This window comes from Hyperolius riggenbachi, chromosome 1, assembly GCF_040937935.1.
Source record: "Hyperolius riggenbachi isolate aHypRig1 chromosome 1, aHypRig1.pri, whole genome shotgun sequence".
Taxonomy (NCBI): Eukaryota; Metazoa; Chordata; class Amphibia; order Anura; family Hyperoliidae; genus Hyperolius; species Hyperolius riggenbachi.
In genome coordinates this window covers 608712311-608734491 of record NC_090646.1, presented here as the reverse complement: position 1 = coordinate 608734491, position 22181 = coordinate 608712311, and the positions used below count along the sequence as shown (strand labels likewise).

At 41.8% G+C, this 22181-nt stretch overlaps 1 protein-coding gene across 4 annotated transcripts in view; it reads right to left on the bottom strand.

Annotated features, from left to right (window-relative positions):
• Window positions 1-22181, bottom strand: part of ERBIN (erbb2 interacting protein) — a 335765-nt gene that overhangs the window by 62497 nt on the left and 251087 nt on the right. For all 4 annotated transcript variants that reach the window (XM_068249944.1, XM_068249941.1, XM_068249959.1 and 1 more), the window contains 4 exons: window positions 17893-17971; window positions 9905-9994; window positions 5625-5681; window positions 2161-2224 (listed from right to left, as the gene is read on the bottom strand). In XM_068249944.1, coding sequence (XP_068106045.1) covers window positions 2161-2224; window positions 5625-5681; window positions 9905-9994; window positions 17893-17971 — 290 coding nt within the window. The remainder of the gene's footprint in view (window positions 1-2160; window positions 2225-5624; window positions 5682-9904; window positions 9995-17892; window positions 17972-22181) is intronic.

Here is a 22181-nt window from a genome sequence, read left to right as displayed (position 1 = left end):
TGATAGGGACATAATTGTAACGGTGTAATAACCGGGACATATGGGCAAATACAATACGTGAGTTTTAATTATGGAGGCATGTATTATTTTAAAACTATAATGGCTGAAAACTGAGAAATAATGAATTTTTCCAGTTTTTTTCTTATTCTTCCTGTTAAAATGCATTTACAGTAAAGTGGCTCTTAGCAAAATGTACCCCCCAAAGAAAGCCTAATTGGTGGCGGAAAAAAACAAGATATAGATCAGTTCATTGTGATAAGTAGTGATAAAGTTATAGGCTAATGAATGGGAGGTGAACATTACTCAAGTGAAAACGACGGAACGCGAATGGGTTAACATAAGTGGGCAGTAAAAACAGGTAATTCATTTGGCTTCAGACTCTCTTTAAAACAGAAGGTATTTGTGATTATTCAGCTCTGAGGTGTCCCACAATGCTTCACTGCTGAATATGCAAATCATCTCTTTGTTGGCCTTGATAGCTAGACACACCTCAGGAACCGCTGGAATGCAATGATGTTAATATTACAGAGCCGGACTAATCCAACATGCATACAGACTGTTTTGGACTGGTTGATTCTGGTCAGTGCATGGCATGGACTGATATGGCTCTATGTGGTAGGACTTGAAACACCCAGAGTTACAGATTACCCAGCATGCTCATGGTAAAACATGGTACATATTCAGCAGTGATGCACTGTGGGACACATGAGAGCTCACTCCAACATGAATAATTGCAAATACCTTCTGTTTTCAAAAAGGCAAGCGTCTGTTTTGCATAGTATTTTTATAAGAAGGCTTTTTGATCCCTTTCAGCCCCCCTACACACACCTAGGAGTTCTGGTTCACCATGAACCTGCTGGGCAATCTATTACCTATTTCAATATCACAAGTCTGATCTACTGCTCTGTTTTCAATTTTTTGGTATCTGATTTGGCTACACAGGATTGGTAGGGTGTGGCTGTTATTTCATTTTTAACCCTAACCATTATTATTTAGTATTTATATCGCGCCAACATCTTCTGCAGCACTGTACAGATTTTATAGAGCAAAATCAATTACTGACTTGGTGCAATACTTCAAAATGTTTTGACAGAATAATGGTTTTGTACTGCATGGGTCAGTATTATGCTTTGAAAAACAGCATTTTTTGACTGGATATCAACATAAGCTCTGAACTGAAATAGATCTATTTTAAAGGCCACAATTTTTTAACAATTAAACTAAACCAATCAAAACAGTACAGAACAAAAATATTCACTTACCACGGAAGGGATAAAAATGAGCCAGCCACTGCCATTTAATTGGAAGACATCTGGAAAATGAATGTGCAGCCACCTGTTTTATTGGCTAAACTGAATTCCCTTCCTGGGTCAGTGATGATCTGCATGTTAGAATTTTCCTCCATCACTAAAGTTAGCCAGTTACGGTGCCCATAAATCAATCTGTATGGGCAGATCAACCATGAGACAGGCTGACTTAAGACTGATTTCAGCATGAAAACGATCAGAAATCGGCCTAGCTGTCTCCTGTCAGGCCACCCCCCCCAAGCTTAAAAATGTCCTCCCGATGAATGTGCTCCCTAAAATCTCACTTGTCCGCTGGTATAAATTCTGGCCTTCTCCACCGTGGCCTGTACCACATGCACCAAGCGCATAGGTGACGCCACACAGGAGCCACATGGTACAGGCCATTGGGATGATGGTGAAGGAGGACAGGAATCACGCCAGTGGAAATGTGAGATTTTAAGACACTACATACGGGGACAGGGGGTCATCGGCCGGGGGTCCAGTCGTCATCGTGATATCAAACGCCATTGCCAAAGCACACCTGATCGAGCTCTTGCAACCAAGATTTTCTAGCATGTCCGATCAATTCTTTCAACCAGTTTTGACCCAAAATCTATCAAAACATTGACTGGGCGGACATGTTGTGGCAACGATTTTCCACCCAATCAATAAGAATATCAAATCGGAAGGTCTTTCACAGAGCATAGGTGGGTGTTTCGCTGCCTAACGTCAAAGCAAGCTTTACAAGTCTACAGCCACCTTTATTCCCCGCTAATTACGGCCAACTTGTGTCATCATTAATGTGTGCTAAGCGGGTGTGCAGGCCACAGATAAAAGAGAGAATGAATGGTAGGAAAGCGCTTGCAGTGCTCACCACTTCTGTGAATTCATTACTTCCGAGATCCAGTCTCTCGAGCTGCGTCAGCCTATTCATAGTTCTGAAAGAGGAACACATCGGTCACCACGTTATAATGTAAAGCGCTAGGAGAGAGCACTTCCACAATTACATTTCATGTCTTCAGTACAACAAGCAGGAATCCTCATAGAACAGAGGCCAGGATTGGCATTTGTCTCATAAATAATGGATGATAACCTCTCCAGCACCCCATACAGGGAACACTATGCTGCAAATGAAAGAATGAAAATTGTGTTTCAACATCCAATGGGAAGAGGAGCTGGCAACACACAAATGGATAAGGTTTAAAGCTCCATCTACACCATACAATTTTTTTGTCCGATTCGATTCAATTCGATTCATTGATTGGATTCGATTAAAAATCCGACATGTCCGATCGGGATTCCATTCGATTCAATTTGCCATTGCAAAACAATTGAATCGAATTAAACAGAATCCCGATCAGATATCTCAGATTGAATCAAATCGAATCAATGAATCAAATTGAATCGGAAAAAAAATTGTATGGTGTAGATGGGGCTTAATGGTGCCAGAACTTCTTTAAAAAAATGAAGAAAACAACAGATAGTTTTAAATGGTACTAGTTGATTCCATTGACTGCAACATATTGTATTATTTTTGCCATGCTTGAGAAGTAAAATAAATAGATTAAAAAAGTTACATACTCACCTACCTAGAGAGAAGGCTCTGGATACCATAGCACCTCCTCAGTCCTCTCTTCATGCCTTCGGTCATCTGGCTAATTATGCCTTCAGGACCCCTCGTGAAGGCTTTGGAAGTGCTCACGTCCCCAAGTACTTCAAAGACGAGCTAGTCCGTACATGCGCGGTATGGATGCACCTGTCTTTGGAAGCACTCAAGGATGCGAGTGCTTCCAGGGCTTTCCAAGGAGTCCCAAAGGTGTGTTATTTCAATAGTGGTGGACCGAGGGGGAAGGAGAGAAAACCGGGAAAGCTTTATGGGATCCAAAGCCTTCCTTGTACATGGTTGGAGTATCTAACTCTAGACTTGTGTCACTTTAGGATTGTTTGGGTCCAGAGCAGGTTCACCCACAAGGCCACTTACCACAAGTAGTTGCCAAGTGCTTGCAAGATGTCTAGGGGTCTGACCACAATCTCCTCTGAGCTCCTACCCCATCTTACCTGACTAAAAAAGCCAGGTGGCAAGTGAGGGAACCCAAAGCTGTTACTTTGTTTATGGACCACTGTTTGGAAGTGAGGTTTTATGGGTGCTGCATTTTGTACAACGATATGTTCACATACAATCATCTTCTTTTAAACACAGAAGTAGAAGTAGATATTTGTACTGTGTTCGCAATCAGCAAAAAGTTTTGAATCAGGATGATACCATTTATTGGCTAGTTTAAAATAATAAGAGCAAGCTTTCGGCTATTCAGCCTTCTTCAGACTTGAAACCTGGATTAGAGTCTGAGGAAGGCTAAATAGCCGAAAGCTTGCTCTTACTCTTTTAAGTAAGTCAATAAATGGTATAATCTGGATTCAAAACTTTTTGCTTCTTTTTAAAAAGAGGTCTATACAATACCATAATACCATACAGTGCATGTTTTATTGATCTGGTAGGCTTTTGCTAGCCCACTAAACACCTGAGGTTACTGAGGCGTCTCCATAACTTTCCTGGATCTCGCATAACATAAAATATCAAGACATCCTCCTGAAATGGATCTAAACGGCCAGATCATGACCCAGCAGAGCGGACATCAATGAGCAAGAAGCCACAATCCTAATACAGGCTGCATACAGTGAACGCGCTGGACTGGGAGGAATCTCACATGACACATGACCAGCACTGTTTGCTTTACTTTCTGGCAACTAGCTGAATCTTTTCTTCTTGAAAGCATGATGAACACACATAGGATTGTTGTTAAGCTGGGCCAATAATAAACATTGTCAGAAACAGAATGAACAGAGCAGCAAAATGCAGAAGGATCCAAGTGTGCGACTGTGTGGAATGCCTGTTCAATAAACAGCCTTATCCCAGCTCTGGCAGCATAATGCAGGGTGTAGCCTTAATGGCTCAAACAAAGACTGGGGCCAGAATGCACGTCTGACCTCCCTATGCAACCACCTGTCACTATTAGACTTATACTGGGGTGCAGCAATAAAGAAAAAGACACAAAGGGAGTGAAATAATGAACACAGAAAGAGTGGGTCATTAGTGTACAGAGACCGACAGATTTAAAGCCCAGGAGAAACTTTCTCTTCTGCAGAGGAAAATGCACTGCCTTGGTTTAAAGCCATTCAACATTCATGAACAGAATATAGGCTGGGCACTCTTAAAAGGTTAACATTGCTGGCAGTATCAACAGATTTACTTTAAACAACCACAAGATGTCACTGTCTGTAGATTGATGTGAAGATCTCTATGGTATTGTTATTTTCTGTATTCTTCCTGTGTTCCTCCCTGTTCTATGAGGTAAACTTGATTTCCTGATGGTTGTGTATGATGTATACAGGTCAACATCAGACACATATGACAGTTATACTCTCAGCCCCAGATACATGAGTGAGTACAAGGTCATCGTAAGTTTCATGCAGTTCAGTATATTTTATCAAGAATTATCCAGAGTTTTGATAAAGTGCACAAATCCATGAAGCACAGGTTTCCCTGTATTTCCTGATGCTCATTTGTGTCAGTGGGTGAGTATAGCCATGTTATTATGCGCCTGATTTCATATTTACCTGTGGAATTTACAGTAACTAGATGATTAAAGGACAACTGTAAGGAGGCTGCCATGTTTTTTTTCTCCTTTTATGCAATGCCAGTTGCCTGGCAGCCCTGCTGATCTATGTGGCTGCAGTAGTGTGTGAACACCACCAGAAGCAAGCATGCAGCTAATCTTGTCAGTTCCGACATTAATGTCGGAAACACCTGATCTGCTGCATGCTTGTTCAGGGTTAATGGCTTAAAGTATTAGAGACAGAGGATCAGCCGGACAGCCAGGCAACTGGTATTGTACAAAAGGAAAAAAAAACATGGCAGCCGCCCTACAGTTGTCCTTTAAAGGTTGAGTTGTAATCTTTGCAGAGGGCTCAGCCTATATTCTCACAGTGTTTGCATTTAATCTCTGTATTTGTGTGAGCTTTATCCCAAAAACATACAGGTAAGCAGGCTTACTCCCAAAACTGTAACAGGATCATCAGATTGTGAGTCCCTCACAGGCAGTTAGTGATGTGAACATTTTTTAGATACTTTATCAAAAAAGACAATAAGATACAGGAAGCCAACTGAGTTGGTCCAGTGGTACTACTCCTGACTGTGAAGCAGGAGGTCATTAGTTTGGCTCCCGATGTAGAAAAAAAAAGATAAAGGATTCGGGATGTGACTCCAGGGTCAGAGAAAAAGAAACACATTAGTGAGCTGTGCATAAATATCTTGAGAGATTAGATGGTGAACATGCTTACTTTGGTAACATTTTCAACTGGTTCTCCCGAAGCTCCAAAATTTGAAGTTTTATCAACCTGCAGAAATGATTAATAAAGCAGAATTACAATGCGTGTAAAGAAGATGCCTACAGAAACATACAACAGTAAACGGTAACATCCTGAGGGTCTCATTATAGGTAACATCTGCCTGTGTGCTCTTTTTTACCTTATGCAGAGTTCCTACTGTCCAGGTTTTTATATTTCTTCTTTAAAGCCCAACTGATCCCAAAATGAAACAAGCTGATTCTTGAAGGCCATCATGTTTAATAGCATTTGGAACTTTCAAACTGCCGCTATGCCCCTATCCATACAGGCTTAAAGTGAACCTTAAAGGACAAGTGAAGTAAGAGGGATATGGAGGCTGCCATATTAATTTCGTTTTAAACAATGTACATTACCTGGCTGTCCTGCTGATACGTTGCTTCTAATACTTTTAGCCATAGACCCTGAACAAGCATGCAGGTCAAATGTTTCTGACAAATATCAGACTAGATTAGCTGCATGTCTATTTCAGGTGTGCGATTCAGACACTACAGATGCATGAAAGATCATCAGGGCTGCCAGGCAACTGGTATTGTTTAAAAAGAAATAAATATGGCAGCCTCCATATTCCTCTCACTTCAAGGGTCCTCTAAGGCTAGGTCCACACTTGTCCCCTGCAGAACGGATCCGTTTTTGTAAACATTTACAAAGAGAGAAAATGGCTATTTTTGCAGGGACGTTTCCAGTCCGTGGAAACGTCCCCAGCCCTTGCTGTGGGTGGGGGGCCGCCATGCTGAAGGGGAGAGCAGGCAGGAAGGGGGCAGCGGTGAGGAGGGGGGGTCGCCCCCCCCCCCTCCCTCACCTGGGTCTCCCCTTTCCCGCTCCCCCTCCAGCTAGTTTCAATAATTAAAAAATCTTTAATATCAACATAATGTAGCAGGCGGCGACTGGGAAATTACTTCATTGTGCTCCACCGCTCGTTGCGTTACTTCCTGTAATGCCGCCCAATGAACATCAGAGGACGGCATTACAGGAAGTTACGCGGCAGTGGTGGGACGCAAGGATGTAAGTTTCCCGCGTGCCGCCTGCTATATTATCTTGATTTCAAATGAATACTGTAGGTGGGTCGGGGGAAAAGGAGTTGAACTTACCCGGGGCTTCTAATGGTCCCCTGCAGACATCCTGTACCCGCGCAGCCACTCTCCGATGCTCCGGCCCCACCTCTGGTTCACTTCTGGAATTTGAGACTTTAAAGTCTGAAAACCACCGCGCCTGCGTTGCCCTGTCCTCGCTCCCGCTGATGTCATCAAGCGTACTGCGCAGGCACAGAACATACTGGGCCGGCGCAATACACTCCTGGTGACATCAGCGGGAGTGAGGACACGGCAACGCAGGCGCAGTGGTTTTCAGACTTTAAAGTCTGAAATTCCAGAAGTGAACCGGAGGCGGGGCCGGAGCATCGGTGAGTGGCTGCGCGGGCACAGGATATCTGCGGGGGACCATTAGAAGCCCCAGGTAAGTTCAACTAATTTTTCCCCGACCCCTACAGTATTCCTTTAAACAATTTTTAAATGTGAAACTAGCTGGAGGGGTAGCATGGATGGGGGACTCAGGTAAGGGAGGGGGGATGCCGGGGGACCTCGCGTGCTACGGTGGGCTGGAGGAAGCCCCAGGTAAGTAAAATTTTTGATTTTAGGGTACTGCTCAGGGTCCCTTTAAGGTTCCCTACAAGATCTCTCCTGCCTAAAATTGCTCACACCCAATTCCTGTAACCTACAAGTGTCTTCAGACATGTGGCTTCCTCCTACTCACAAGGTCCCACCTAAGTGACTCACCCAACAGCTCAATTCTGAAAGCACAGGAAGCAAGAGGCACTGCAGTCCCAAGCACATTTGACCATGGAAAAGGTATTCTGTGCAGCACTTTGCTTCTGTACATTGTTTATATTAATGTATCACCCTAATTGCTATCACATTGTACTGTACCCTGTTTAATTGTGTTTAGGTAGGCTTTAAATAGTTTGCAGCAGAATTGGAAAGCGAATGAGGTACAAGAAAAATGTATTGAGATATTCTGTTGTATCAAAACAAGCAGAACAAGACACCATTCTCTATAAGCAGACAGCTGTTATCACACCCAATAAGACAGACAGAACTGTTGGGAAACTTCTCTGACTGTGTGATTTGGAATATGGCAGTGAGCACTGTGTCCTGGAAGAAAGTGTGTGTGTGTGTGATGACCTGTACCAGGAGCAGCATGCTCTCATTCTATTACATTATTACTTGGAAGAATGCGGCAAGCAAACGTCTAGGTCTGATAAAAATAGCTGTGCAAACTGAATAAAAACAATGGGTTTAAAGTGGGATAAAACTCTGACATAACATTTAATAAAAATGGGTTTTCCTACTTTTTATAACCCATACATTTATCATATTTGCTTTTGTGCAAAAGTAATACTGTCTGTTTACAAATTACTAATTCCCAAAGTACAGTTTACCTGCTCTGAAAGCTGCAATGCATTTTATTGCATAGCTGGTGTATTTATATATTAAAATCCATCTAGTGATCACTTGTTTCTACTTCTCAGCTCAGTACAGCTCAGTTTTGGCAGTTTGCTAATGTTTACTAAATGCATCTGAAAAAGGAATGTAAACAAAATATAATATCACTTCTTTGGATGCAGCCCTAAGCTTTTCACTGAAGCAAGGTGTTAACTGTCTGAATGCTGTTCTGCTACTTTTTTTTTTTTTTTTTTGCGGTAGTCGATTATATGCTTTAAATAATCTTTTAGAACAAAGAGGAAATGCTGGGTTTCACACCACTTTAAGGTCACTGATGGAGTCTTGTAGAGCAGCTACATTATAAAACCCACAATAATAGCAGCATATGAAAGCCAGCCAAATGGAAATCTTTAAAAGCATCTGCAATCAATGTGAAAGAGACCCACGGCATTAAAGCACCTGAGACATCTCCTCGTGTAACACATGCCAAGCGCTAGGTGCTTCAGGGTGGAATTCCCACTTGGGCTCACTACATGTAGCCACGGCAGTGAGTGCATGAGCGGACTTCTAAGGTCAGAAGTGCAGAGGGTTAAGGCGCTTAAATGTGTGCTTGACTGCAAACCCCACAAAACACCGGCTGTAGCATAAAAAACACAATCTGAACGCTGAAAAAACAAAATCTGAACGCTGAAAAATTAAAGAGAAACCATAACCAAGAATTGAACTTCATCCCACTCAGTAGCTGATACCCCCTTTCCCATGAGAAATCTTTACCTTTTCTCAAACGGATCATCAGGGAGATCTGTATGGCTGATATTGTGGTGAAACCCCTCCCATGGTGAGATGTCAGGACCATGGTTCTGACATAACACTGTGGGAGCCTTGTTGCATTGTGGGAAATGACAGCTGTTTACAGCTGTTTCCAACTGCCAAAAAGCAAGCATCATCTCCTTCCACTGACATCGCCTGCCAGCAGTAAAAATGTCACCATGTGGTAAATGTCAGAATGTAAATCAGGGCGAAGAAATATTTTACAATGGGCAAACACTGACTAAATTCATTTATACATTATTATTGAAAAAATAAAGCACTTTTTTATTAAATTATATTCACAGGAGTTTCACTTTAACTTAGGCTGATTTTACACTTATTTTTTGCTTTGCGGTGGGGATGCGATGCTCCTGCTGTTAATTAACATTGGGGGGGGGGGGGAAACAGCAGCCAGGGGTTCCGTTGCATTTGTCGATCGTCCTGATAACGCACGCCATTACCGCAGGGCACCAGATCAACCACACGGGTCCGAGATTTTCCGGCTCGATACATTCAACTGATTTCGGTCCAAAATCATATAATTCATTGACGGCATGCTTGTAGCAGCACTGATTTTAATCCAATTTGATAATAATCATCAAATCGGATGGTCAATGGGCTGCAAAAGCACTACATGTATAGCCACCTTAATACTTTAGGATCCAGATCCTGAACATGCAGATCAGGTGATCAGACCTTAGTTTGACTGAATTAGCTGCATGCTTGTTTCAGTTGTGTGAGACACTACTGCAGCCAAAGAGTTCAGCAGTGCAGCCAGGTAACTGATATTGCTTAAAAGGAAACAAATATGGCAGCCACCCTATCCTTCAAGTTCCTTTTAACTTTGTTGAACTTGCTGCTCAGCTCATGTTAATACGCTGGATCTGGTAAGACCATCTGCCAAGTCGGTATAGATGCAGAACTTTAAACAACATAGAAAATACAGTGCATAACTCGTTCACTCACCTGCCAAAATTAGCTGGCAAGAAGTCAAGGAAAGCATCATTCAGGTATAACTGAGTCAAGTTTAACAGCTGTGAAAACCCATCTGGAAGCCTATGGAGAGAAGGAAAATAAAGAGGATCATGGGTAAACAGGAAATGGTATGCTTCTGATGACAAGTACTGGCGTCCCCCCACAAGCTGATCACAGCTCCCTAATGATTATGCCAAAACTATTCATTGTGGATATGAAACTGTCACATTAAACTGTTTAGGATAATTAACACTGAAAATTGCTTTTTTGGTCCATCAAGAGCAATTTAATCAATGTGTTTTCTGGAAGCCTAGGCTGCGGCAAAATAGAGGAAGGCGCTGGGGAATAAAGGATTATGGATGAGCTAAGCACCAGACCTCAGAAGTGTAAATATCAAAGTAAGGGTCATTTATCACATCTGCCTTGTTCTATCACATCGATCATAGAAATGCATAGCATAAAAACACTTTCCCAAAGACATTCCTCTGACGTTCCGGCACTCCCACTACCTACAGTGTCATTAAACCACCAACTCTGACAGACCGGCAACATATTTTAGATCTAGTTATAATCATCTAGTTCTTTTTAGTTATCATATACTAAGAATGGCCAATGCTCTCCTTGCAGGACATACAGGCAGCACGTCCTCCTTTACAGCGAACCAGAGGTGAAAATAAACTGATGAGATAAACAATTACATATAGGCCCGGTTCACATTAGCGTTTGCGAACTGAACCGGATGTACGGTTCCGTGGTCCGTTCCACCGAGCGGACGACAAAATGCTGCAGGACCCAATTTTCCAGGACCGTTTTGCTCAGCGGAATGGAAAGGTTTTGCAGCTACATGGTAACAAACAGAAAACTGACAGTTTACAGCACACTGGCTGTAAAAACGGACAGTTTTTCATGATCCTGATGGCCGGATCCTTACGGCCGGCTCCGCAGAAAACCGCTAATATGAACTGGGCCTTATCCTTCTACTCCTAAAAATGGCTTATTTTAGATATCCCATGGTTTTATTTTATATTTAAACATTTACAAAATAGATTGAATGTTTTATTGTCTCTGCTCAGTGGCAGCTTATTAAGTGTCCCTAAATGAAAATACATGAACTATTGACCTTTTTCTATCTCCTCTTGTATTCTGCCAGGAAAATTTTTATGGCTGTGATTTTCTTATCAATGAGGTTTACTATATTCCCGACAAGGTACTGACAAGACAGAAGCTGTCACTTAGATGCCTAAAAATTAACTCTTTCAGGCAGCAAAACAACAAGTAAAACAACCTGGTTATTAATATGTTTTGTACTGTACATACACATGTTTATCTCATGTCACATGGTGCCTCGGGTACACTTTAAGCCCTATGAACTGACTTGTGACATCATGAGACAAGCATCAGTATATATAGTACTAGTCCTACTAATAACTTGTCTAAGGTTCCTTTCTATTTTTTTTCCTGTTGAATGGGTTAAAAATGAGTGCTATATGTAAATGAGGCAGTCAAACAGCAGGGGAATTCAGCCTGAATTCTCTTAAAAAGTAAACAGAGAAGCCATAACATTTTAATTTGGCTAAGGAAGCACAGCTGACAACAAGATAGGCCTATAAAGTTTACAGCCTGATTTTTTTGCAGCTGCATGAAGCAAATTTTACACCAAACTGTCATGGTTGCTGATCAGAATCTTAGTCTTAGCCCTTTAACAGTTAACAGAGTTTCATATGTTTTACTTATCATTAGTACTACCCATACAACGTATTATCTCAGAAGTGTATTTTCAGTTTAGGTTTGCTTTAGGTCTGGCTTGGAGGCACAAGGCATGAGTTGTGACAAGAGATAAGGTATGACTATAAATGTCCCCTTTCTTCTTTACAAATGTATTTGTGCAGATATAAAGTCTGATTATATGCATTAGTGGGAACATGTGTGACTATCGTATTAAATCTTAACCACTATTTTTTCCATGTACACACAATTTTCCAATGAACAGTGTAATGGTAAAATTAAAGGACACCTGAAGTGTGACGGATATGAAGGCTGCCCTATTTATTTCCTTTTAACCAATTCCAGTTGCCTGGCTGTCCTGCTGATGCCCTCTTTTAGCCATAGACACTGAACAAGTATGCAGATCAGACGTTTGACAGGATTTGCTGCATGCTTGTTGTAGGTGTGTGATTCAGACACTACTACTGCCAAAGTGATCAGCAGGATGCCAGGCAACTGCCTGGTGTGTCTAAAAATACATAAATATGGCAGCCACCATATGCCTCTCACTTCAGGTTCCCTTTATTGCATACACAGTAGATTGTAAGCTCCTCTGAGGTGATCAACTAGGTGACCTGACCACAGACTCTTAAAAGCCATGAAGAAGATGTCAGCACTGTATAAATACACATTAATGACTACATTTAAAGGATACCCGAAGTGACATGATAAGATAGACATGGGTATGTTCAGTGCCTAGCACACAAATAACAATGCTGTGTTCCTTTTTTTCTTTCTCTGCCTGAAAGAGTTAAATATCAGGTATGTAAGTGGCTGACTCAGTCCTGACTCAGACAGGAAGTGACCACAGTGTGACCCTCACTGATAAGAATTTTCCCCTTTTTATCACTTTCTTGCTCTCAGAAACCATTTTTTGCTAGGAAAGTGTTTTTATAGTTGGCATTTCTTATCAGGGAGGATTACACTGTAGTCACTTCCTGTTTGAGTCAGGACTGAGTCAGCCACTTACATACCTGATATTTAGCTCTTTCAGGCAGATAAATAAAAAAAGGAACAGAGCATAGTTATTAGTGTGCTAGGCACTGTACATACACATGTCTTTCTCATCATGTCACATGTCACCTCGGGTATCCTTTAAAGAGGAACTGTGACCAAGGATTGAACTTCATCCCAATCAGTAGCTGATACCACCTTTCCCATGATAAATCTTTACCTTTTCTCGAATAGATCATCAGGGGGCTCTGTATGGCTGATATTGTGGTGAAACCACTCCCAAAATGTGATGCCAGGACCATGGTCCTAACAGTTTCCTGTCTGTGAACCTTGTTTCATTGTGGGAAATAACAGCTGTTTCCAACTGCCAAGCAACCAGTATCTCTGTCTGTGCATATGTATATCTACAAAAAAAACCAACCTTTTGTCCTATCGCATTGTTAGGGGGTGTGGTTATAGATAGCGGCAGTTGGTACTCTCTGTTTTTTTTCTTGTCTGCCAGCAGTAAAGATGATTACATGCAGGCTCATTGTGAATCAAACAATACAAACAAATTAAATAGCGAATATCAATTATTTCTTGATCCCTCTTCTATTTTTTAACTTCTCACTTTGCAATGTATTGATTTATCCCCCCCCCCCCCTTTTCGCTAAAGTTCCTCGCTAATGCAGAAATACAAATACATACCTGTAATAGGCATTAATGCAAAAATACATATTACTGATAAATATGTTCTCATAAAGAGGCTGCAACATGAACACATCGACTGGTTTACTTCAGTTCACTTCATCACACAAGCCTCACTGGGAAATTCATCATGTATTGCTGAGCTGACATTAATAGTGATTTAGAGGACATTAAAAACCAATGGCAATTAGCAAAGCCTATTTGTGTAATAGAGAGCTTTGATATACTGGTGAATTCCTGCTGCTGCTTTACAATCCATCACAGATATCACGTGAGCCGCTGCGAGCACTTCACTGTACGGCGGGCAGAATATTCCGCAAACTGTTCAATAATCCATTTGTTGTTAAATAGGAAAAGACCTTTAAAAATCTATAGAAGGAAACACAGGGAATACCGGAACAGGGACTTTCACTGCCCGGCTCTTAATAACAATCCATTATTATTGGGCTGCCCGGATCGTGTTACAAGACCTCTTAATTACACACGCCTATGGTCAATGATTATAAAAAGATTTGTTGTAAAGTGTTACTGGCCACCATAGAGCATGATGGTTATCTCAGCTGGGGCACACACAGTCACACTGAAGTATGACTCATACAGCCAGACAAATGATCAGATAACTGCAGAGTTCAAGAGGAAGCCATACTATAAATATAGAGGAGATCGTGTAGCATGACTGTGAAATTCAACAGAATACCTAGATAGCTCATGGATACCCAAAACCACTGTTCCTGGGCAGGGATCTGACTCTAGCATCTGTGTAGGTTAGGTCCACGGAAACCAAAAAAAACTTTGAAATTTGGTATACACAGAAGATATAAGCTCTGTACACACAAGCATGAGATGAAAATTGACGGAGACAGCCGATAACAACCGCCTCTGCCAAGAATCCAGCATGTGCACGGCAGACGCACCTCAACCAACGATCTATATTAACGAATCCCTTCTGCTGAGTGATAGCCAAGAGCATTGTTCTCCCCACTTAACCCGCCTGCCATGTGACGTCACTCCCGCTCTGCTCCACCCCCTTCTCCGCATACAGCAGAACACAATCCCCCGGTTGCAAGTAAGTGACGCATCTGCACAACCTCGGACCTCCAATGTCGCCTGAGGGATCGGATCCCATTTTATGCAGATTTAAAAAGACTGAATTTTATAAGCAGCTGACTGTAGAGTTAGGAAAAAGCTGATACGACTGTAGGTTATTAAGTCCACTCATTTATCCATGATTCACCATCAGTATTTTTAAATCTGAGTGGCCCTTAAAGTGGGACTGTCAGCCATAAAATCTAATTCCATTTACCCACTGCTCTGTGTTTATTATGAAGTCTACATGCAGTCTGCTTTGCAAGCACTCCAATATGGTCAAAATGTTTCTGCTGTAATAAATCTTATCTCAGTCAGCCTGACTATTTGGTACATTGACAATGAGATGGAAGCTTGTTATCTCTCCTCCCACATTCCTGCGCCTCACTGATTGGCTGAGGGCAGTTCAGTGTGTCACGATGCTGAGAAGGGAAATACACCTCACCCCTCTGCAAAAGCTGTTGAAATAGATCTATGCTGTGCTCACGTGTTTACAAAGCAAGATAGATTTGACAGTGCAGTTTCTAGGAGAAAAAAAATGAGTAAGAGAGGAAATGAAATCAGGAGTGGCTTCAATCACAGGCAGTAAAGATGGAAAATGACTGAAACAGTTTCCTCTTTATTTACTATATAAAATTTACTGAAATCAAAAGGTGGACAGTATAATACATATGTTATGTAAGTACAAGTATTTATCTACTTATATGTGTGTTGTTTTTTTTTCTTGGGATAGTATTTCTGACCCTGCTACTTTGAATATTTGGTATAGTTTGTACAGGCTTCCATCGTGGTATCTAAACAGAAATGCAAATAAGGATTCCAGAACATAGTACACAAGCCAGGGGCAGCCCACAGACAGAGGGACTGAGAAACACAATACCTACAGCTTCCGATTGAACTTGCAGTATCAGCTGATTAACATTCAGCCAGCAGTAAACACAACTAAAGCTCTCTGTACACTGCACTCAATCGATATGAAGGGATAAAACTGATCGAAAGAAAGATCCGCAATTTTGTTTTTTAGTTGGTCGGAAAACCATAATATCGACTGTAGATTTTTATTAGAAAAATATTATTTACAATTATAATACAAATAAATAAATAAAATAATTTGATCAATTTGATCGACTGTAGTATCCATTGTAGCATAACCTCCACCAGACCTCCTGCAGTATCCCCCACTACATTAGGGGCCAAAAAGAGTAGCAGTTACCCTCTTGTTGGCCTCTGACACAGCAGGGGATCCCACGTAACGCTGTCAGGGTGGTGCAATTGTAACCTCACTTTGCTGGATTTATGTGCCAACGCTATTATAAGTATATTCAGGTGGATTATCAATGGCTTATAATTTGGGTGTCTTATAATCAGTGTATTTTCACTCATATTTACAGTAATCGTGACATGCCACCTGTCAGGTTGGGCTGTAATCGTGTGCATTGGGTGCACTAGTTATAACAGCGCAATCACAATCCTTAGGCCTCGTTCAGACTATACGCGCTGCCGTGCGCATTTTGGCAGCGCGTATAGTGTGCGACACGCAAGAACGGTAGAAGGGCATAGACAGCCCTTCTACCGTTCCCATCATATGCGCTGCGTGGCAGCGCGATTGCGCTATCGCGTGCTGCACGCATTTTTGGGAATCACAGCGCAGATCCCATTCATTGTAATGAATGGGATCCGCAGCGCATAGGAGCGCAGATGGCGTGCGATCGGACGCGGTGCGTTCCAATCGCACAGCCATCTGCGCTAAATGATGTGAACGAGGCCTTAGGCAGCGCAACGCGTCCGATCGCACGCCATCTGCGCTCCTATGCGCTGCGCCGCAGATCCCATTCATTACAATGAATGGGATCTGCGCTGCGATTACCATAAATGCGTGCAGCAAGCAATAGCGCAATCGCGCTGCCACGCACCGCATATGATGGGAACGGTAGAAGGGCTGTCTATGCCCTTCTACCGTTCTTGCGTGTCGCACACTATACGCGCTGCCAAAATGCGCACGGCAGCAGAAGAGAACCCGAGGTGGGTTTGACAAATCAAAGGAGGAGCAATGAAAGGACACAGAGGCTAAAATATGATTTGTCAAACCCACCTCGGGTTCTCTTTAGTAGAAAACAGTCCCGAGGGGAAGACAGGAAGAGATTATAAATATCGTCTGATTTGTAATTTTTTTTAAATGGCTGGTTGCAAATGGGTATCCCTTGTGCTTCCTATATTAAACACACAGGACCACCTACTTATGCATAAAGTAGTGATTTGATTAAATCAGCCATATAGCTTTGTCTTTGAATTCTTCTAAAGAAGCATTTATACAGAATAAACTGATCAGGCATACAACCACACACTATAACCCATAACAGGTACATACAGACAAGTAGCATATAATATGCAGTAATAGAGTCAATGAATTACATGCTAATCATTTTCACATTGATGCAATTTTTAATGTGGGTTGTATGTAGATTTGGACTGAAATTGCCCGATTCAAAGTTGCATACAATTTGCATGACAGTGGACCTGAACTCTTGCACAGGACAGAAGGAAAACAAAGAGAAATGCACCCTGTGTGTATTTAGAGAGTCTAGCCTGTCAGATCCCTCTTCATCTGTCATTAACCACAACTGTAATTTGATATCTCAGCTGTGTCAGCTGGCTGCCTCAGCAGAGCAGCTAATTTATAAACACAGGATGTTAACCCTATGTCTGCTTCCATGAAAGCAGGAAGTAGACACTGCAGATTTATTGCAGGATTTGTGTCAGCTGGAACAAAGAAATGTTTTCCTTTAAAGAGACACTGAAGCGAAAAAAAAAATTAGGATATAATGATTTGTATGCGTAGTACAGCTAAGAAATAAAACATTAGGAGCAGAGACATAAGTCTAATATTGTTTCCGGTACAGGAAGAGTTACAAAACTCCAATTGTTATCTATGCAAAAGAGCCATTGAGCTCCACGACTTTCAAAGTCGCAGAGAGTTCTGTCTTCTGAAGCTTGTTATCTCAACTGTCAGTCCCTGTATTTTCTTTTTGACAGGTCAATAGTTCACTGGCCTGCTCTAGGAAAATAATTTAGAATGCGGAGTAGTGTGTAAACTGCAAATATTAGAGAATGATGCAATGTTATAAAAAACACTATATATATATATATATATATATATATAAAAATAAAAATTTGCTGCTAATGCTCTAGTAATTATCCGTACTAGGCAACCAAAATTATCCGTACTACACAACCGATTCATTATATCATAATTTTTTTTCAGCTTCAGTGTGTCTTTAAAGGTTATTATGCTGTTGCTTATCTTTTAGAGCAGAGAGGAAGTTCTGAGTTCAGGTCACCTTAAAATGTGCACGAGCGCCAGAATCATCGGCATCTGGTTCACCTTCGCAATAAAGAGATATGTTAGGAAAGAGAGTTGCTTGATCAAGCTGCTAAACGTGGTAATACAAGTGATAAGGGGCAAGAGTTTATCCATTTACAGGACTTACTTAGAAATTGGATTGACGCTTGCTTCAACGATTGTCAAAACTTTACAATTCTTAATATTTTCTGGAAACTCCTGTATACCTGTAAAATATAAAACCATTCAATAATTAATAGTGCACTAAACAGCCCAACAAGCAGAACAAATACTGAGGGCCTGTTTCCACTATCGCGAATTCGGATGCGCATCCGGCATGCAAATTCGCATGGCAATACAATGGATGGGACTGTTTCCACTTGTCAGGATTTCTGAGCGTTTTTCTGTGCAGAAAAAATCTGCATGGCAGATGCCATCAAAATTTGCATACCACTATGCGATTTGCATACAATGTATTTAATAGGAAATTTGCATGCGGTTTTGGTATGTGAATTTTCATGCGGATTCGTATACGATTTCGTATAGAAACAATGGAAAAGCACACAGGCGCTGCCATGGTTAAATTCGCATACATAGTCATCCATGCGAAATCATATGCGAATTTGCATGAAAATTTGCATACAATGCATGTGAAATTCACATCCGCATGCACATTTTTTTCTGCGGCGATTCCCACCGCACAAGTGGAAACGGGCCCTTACAGTATTTTATGATCTAAAATCACATCAGCGTGATCATTTTAAAACTGAATCGACAGAACAATCGATATAGCGTTTGTTATTTGTAGATCGGGGAACACTGACACTCACTGGGCAAGAGATTTCATGCTGAAATTAATTGAGAATCGGCCTGCAGTGTATGGGCACCCAACAGATCTCTTAGATCAGAGAGAGATCTGTCTCTAGTGATGGGCTCACAGGTAGAAAAATAGCCGAATCTGTGACCAGGACATCTAGGTAATTAACCCCCTGTCCCCCATGCACCCACCTGAGGCAATTAAGCCTCATTATAATCACAGATTCTGATACTTTTCTACTTGTGAGCCCATCACTATCTGTCTCTTGGTTTTTCTGCCCATACTTCGCACCTTCAGGCTGTTTACCCCTGAACTGATCTACAGGCAACCTTTCAAGCTATTAATTAATATGACAGATTTCGCAGTGGGTGATCAATCGGTCAGAAAAGCAATCACGCTGTCAGGAAAAGCAAAAACGCTATATTTTATGCTTATGTAATTTGGCTTTCATGACCGATCTCTTGCTCTGAACAAGGTCCTACTAGTTCCTGTACAAATTGCTCATTTGGCTGCACATATCGTGCAACACAATCAGGACAAAATCAATATTCAACAGCCTATCCTATTGTTGAACAACAGAGGTTATTTATCAGTCATTTCCGATTGGTCTGCAGCAGATTTCACTTTCAGTCCTAGTACAGCAGATCATTCTGATTGGATCATTTGTCCATCAGGGATGATGACTGTACTGACAGCAAACTATGGATGCATTTCATTCATCAATATCAAGACAAAATCAGGTACTTTTACTGGCTGTATGTAAATCATAGTTAGCAGAGCACATTGCTGGATCAATTAGCGTTGTTTTCATATCTGCCTTCCGCTCCACTTCAAACCTGACTGTTCAAATCATCGCAATGAAACAAAGTTACCTTGAAGCCCTCAGTTGCATCGGTAGAGGATCGCCTCGACATTAATATTTCAGCTAGACTGGAGATTTGCAATTAAGAACAATTTAGTCATTGTTAAGGCTTGCCCTCAGGAAAAATATGCCAGGAAAGTGAGAGAAATCAAAGACAAGGAATCTGAGTTTAGATTGGAGACAAGACCCTTAGCAATGCGGAGAGGAAGTGTGAGGGACGCAAGCCCGCTATCAGAGGAAGAAGAGAGCTTCCTCTTCTCATTATCACTGTTGAGGGGGGAAAATAGGTCACTAGTGTACTAACCATCAGTATTACAAAGCTAACATACAGGACAGACACGACAGGAGAATTATACACTACAGCCACATAAACAGAGGAGTACATGTAAAAGATGCTCACAGAAAAAAGGGACACTGGAGATAGAAATTACCAATATTCCACTAGTAAACTCCAAAAGAAAAGATTGGTAATCTTTACCAGTGTTTTACTATGACTTAAAGAGACTCCGTAACAAAAATTGCATCCTGTTTTTTATCATCCTACAAGTTCCAAAAGCTATTCTAATGTGTTCTGGCTTACTGCAGCACTTTGTACTATCACAGTCTCTGTAATAAATCAATGTATCTTTCCCTTGTCAGACTTGTCAGCCTGTGTCTGGAAGGCTGCCAAGTTCTTCAGTGTTGTGGTTCTGCTATGCACTCCCCCCTCAGGGGGGAAAGAAACACACAAATGATCTCTTGAGATTCAAAAGGAATGCTGTATACAGCCTGCTTGTGTATGGATGTATTTTCTATGTGTGGACATACTGTACATCAACCTACTTCCTGTTTTGGTGGCCATTTTGTTTGTTTATAAACAAACTTTTAAAAACTGTTTTTAACCACTTTTAATGCGGCGGGGAGCGGCGAAATTGTGACAGAGGGGAATAGGAGATGTCCCCTAACGCACTGGTATGTTTACTTTTGTGCAATTTTAACAATACAGATTCTCTTTAACCTAACCCTAACACTAGCCCTCATTCTCCATGCCTAACACTAACCGATCCCCCCTGGAACCGCCTAACCCTAAAACTCCCCTGGCTCGACTGATAATCCTCCCCAGCAGCCGTGTATGCCCAGCATTAAACACAATAACCCTGCCAGGAAACTGAAGACTGAAGATTTAAATGTTGCTTTTCAGTTTCCGTCTAGCAGAAAAACTTTCATTATCACTAAGCCGAGGTGTCAAGCGACTGCTACTTAAAAAGTCACTCATCCTTAGCGGTGCGATCGTCTCATGCCACTTACAATTGCTCATTTTCCGTGCCTAGGAAACCAGATATAAAGTGCTTATCAATTTCCCATCCTATCTATTAAAACCAATTGGTCCCGTGCTCTACATTTCCCACCTGCTGCAAAGTACATCATGCAGGATAGCCAGAGCCAACAGCCCCTCCACTACAGCCTTCTGGCTAAATGACTGAAGCACTCATCACAGACAGGTCTAATAACATTATCAAGCCAATTAAAATGAATGGAAAGTTTAACCAGCTTTTTTACTATTCATGTTTCCCTCCTTTTCTGCATTAGATAAATAGAGCGTCTCTGAGGTAAAATAAAACAGACCTGAACACCATTTTCTGTTGCCCAAAAATCTCCTCCACACTTGGGACAAAACTGTAATGCTTAAAGGGCCCATACACTGGTCGATTTCAGCAATCAATCAATCAATTCGGTCAATCTGAAATCAATGGCCGATCGACCGATTTCATTCTGAAATCTATGTGAAATCTGTTCCTAGTGTGTGGCACACATTAGATGGATTCCTGTCAGATTCAACTTGACAGGCATCTGACAGAAATCTATCTGATGGTCAAATCTGCTGCAAATCTGGCCACCTTTAGTGCACACGATGTAAATTTCAATCAGAGTGATGGTTGAATCGATTATTTCCAACAGGTCCAATCTGATTCCCGATCAATTTTACCCAAACTACTGCCTTGTCAAGGTCCTCATTACTTAATTCCATTTACCCACTATGTTTATTATGTAGTTTACATGCAGTCTGCATTGCAGTCATTCTAATATAATCATACATGTTTCTGCTTTAATGAATCTCATCTCATCAGCCTGGCTCTATTCTGGTACATTGTTGGAGAAAGGGAAGATTGTTATCTCCCCTTTCACATTCCTGTTCCTCACTACCAGGCTGAGAAGGGAAATACGCCTCACCCCTGTTAAGAAATTACCTGATCGAGCCTGCATTACGGATGCCCTCGCTGAAACTCGGGCCACTCTGTCCACTTCCGCGCACGCAGCTCCTGCGCATAGCAACCCCAGCGTCCTTTCCAACAGGGGTGCACGTGCACACAGTTCTGAGAGTGGGGATCGCACGCACAGCGCTAGGTGGCAGCCGTACGCGCGCTCATGCGCAGGAAGAGCTAGTGTCAGCTGTCATTGCAAGTCAGCTGACACTCAGGCAGCTTGTGTTGTTGTCAGCTGGTCCATTAGTCAGCTGACATTCAGGCAGGGCTCATATTGTCTGATTGGCTGTTTGGGATGTGTGGCCGGCCACTGATTGGATGACTGTAGTAGGCTGCTCTGTTCACTTGATCCTTGCACGTGATAGTGATAGCTTCCTAGTCGCTGGGTGCTCTGTACTTTGTGCTATGTTATTGGATTTCCTGGATTTGACCAGTACCTGTTTTTTGACCATTCCTGTCTGCTGCCTGAACTGACATCTTGCTTGGATTATCATTACGACTATTGCTGCATGGAC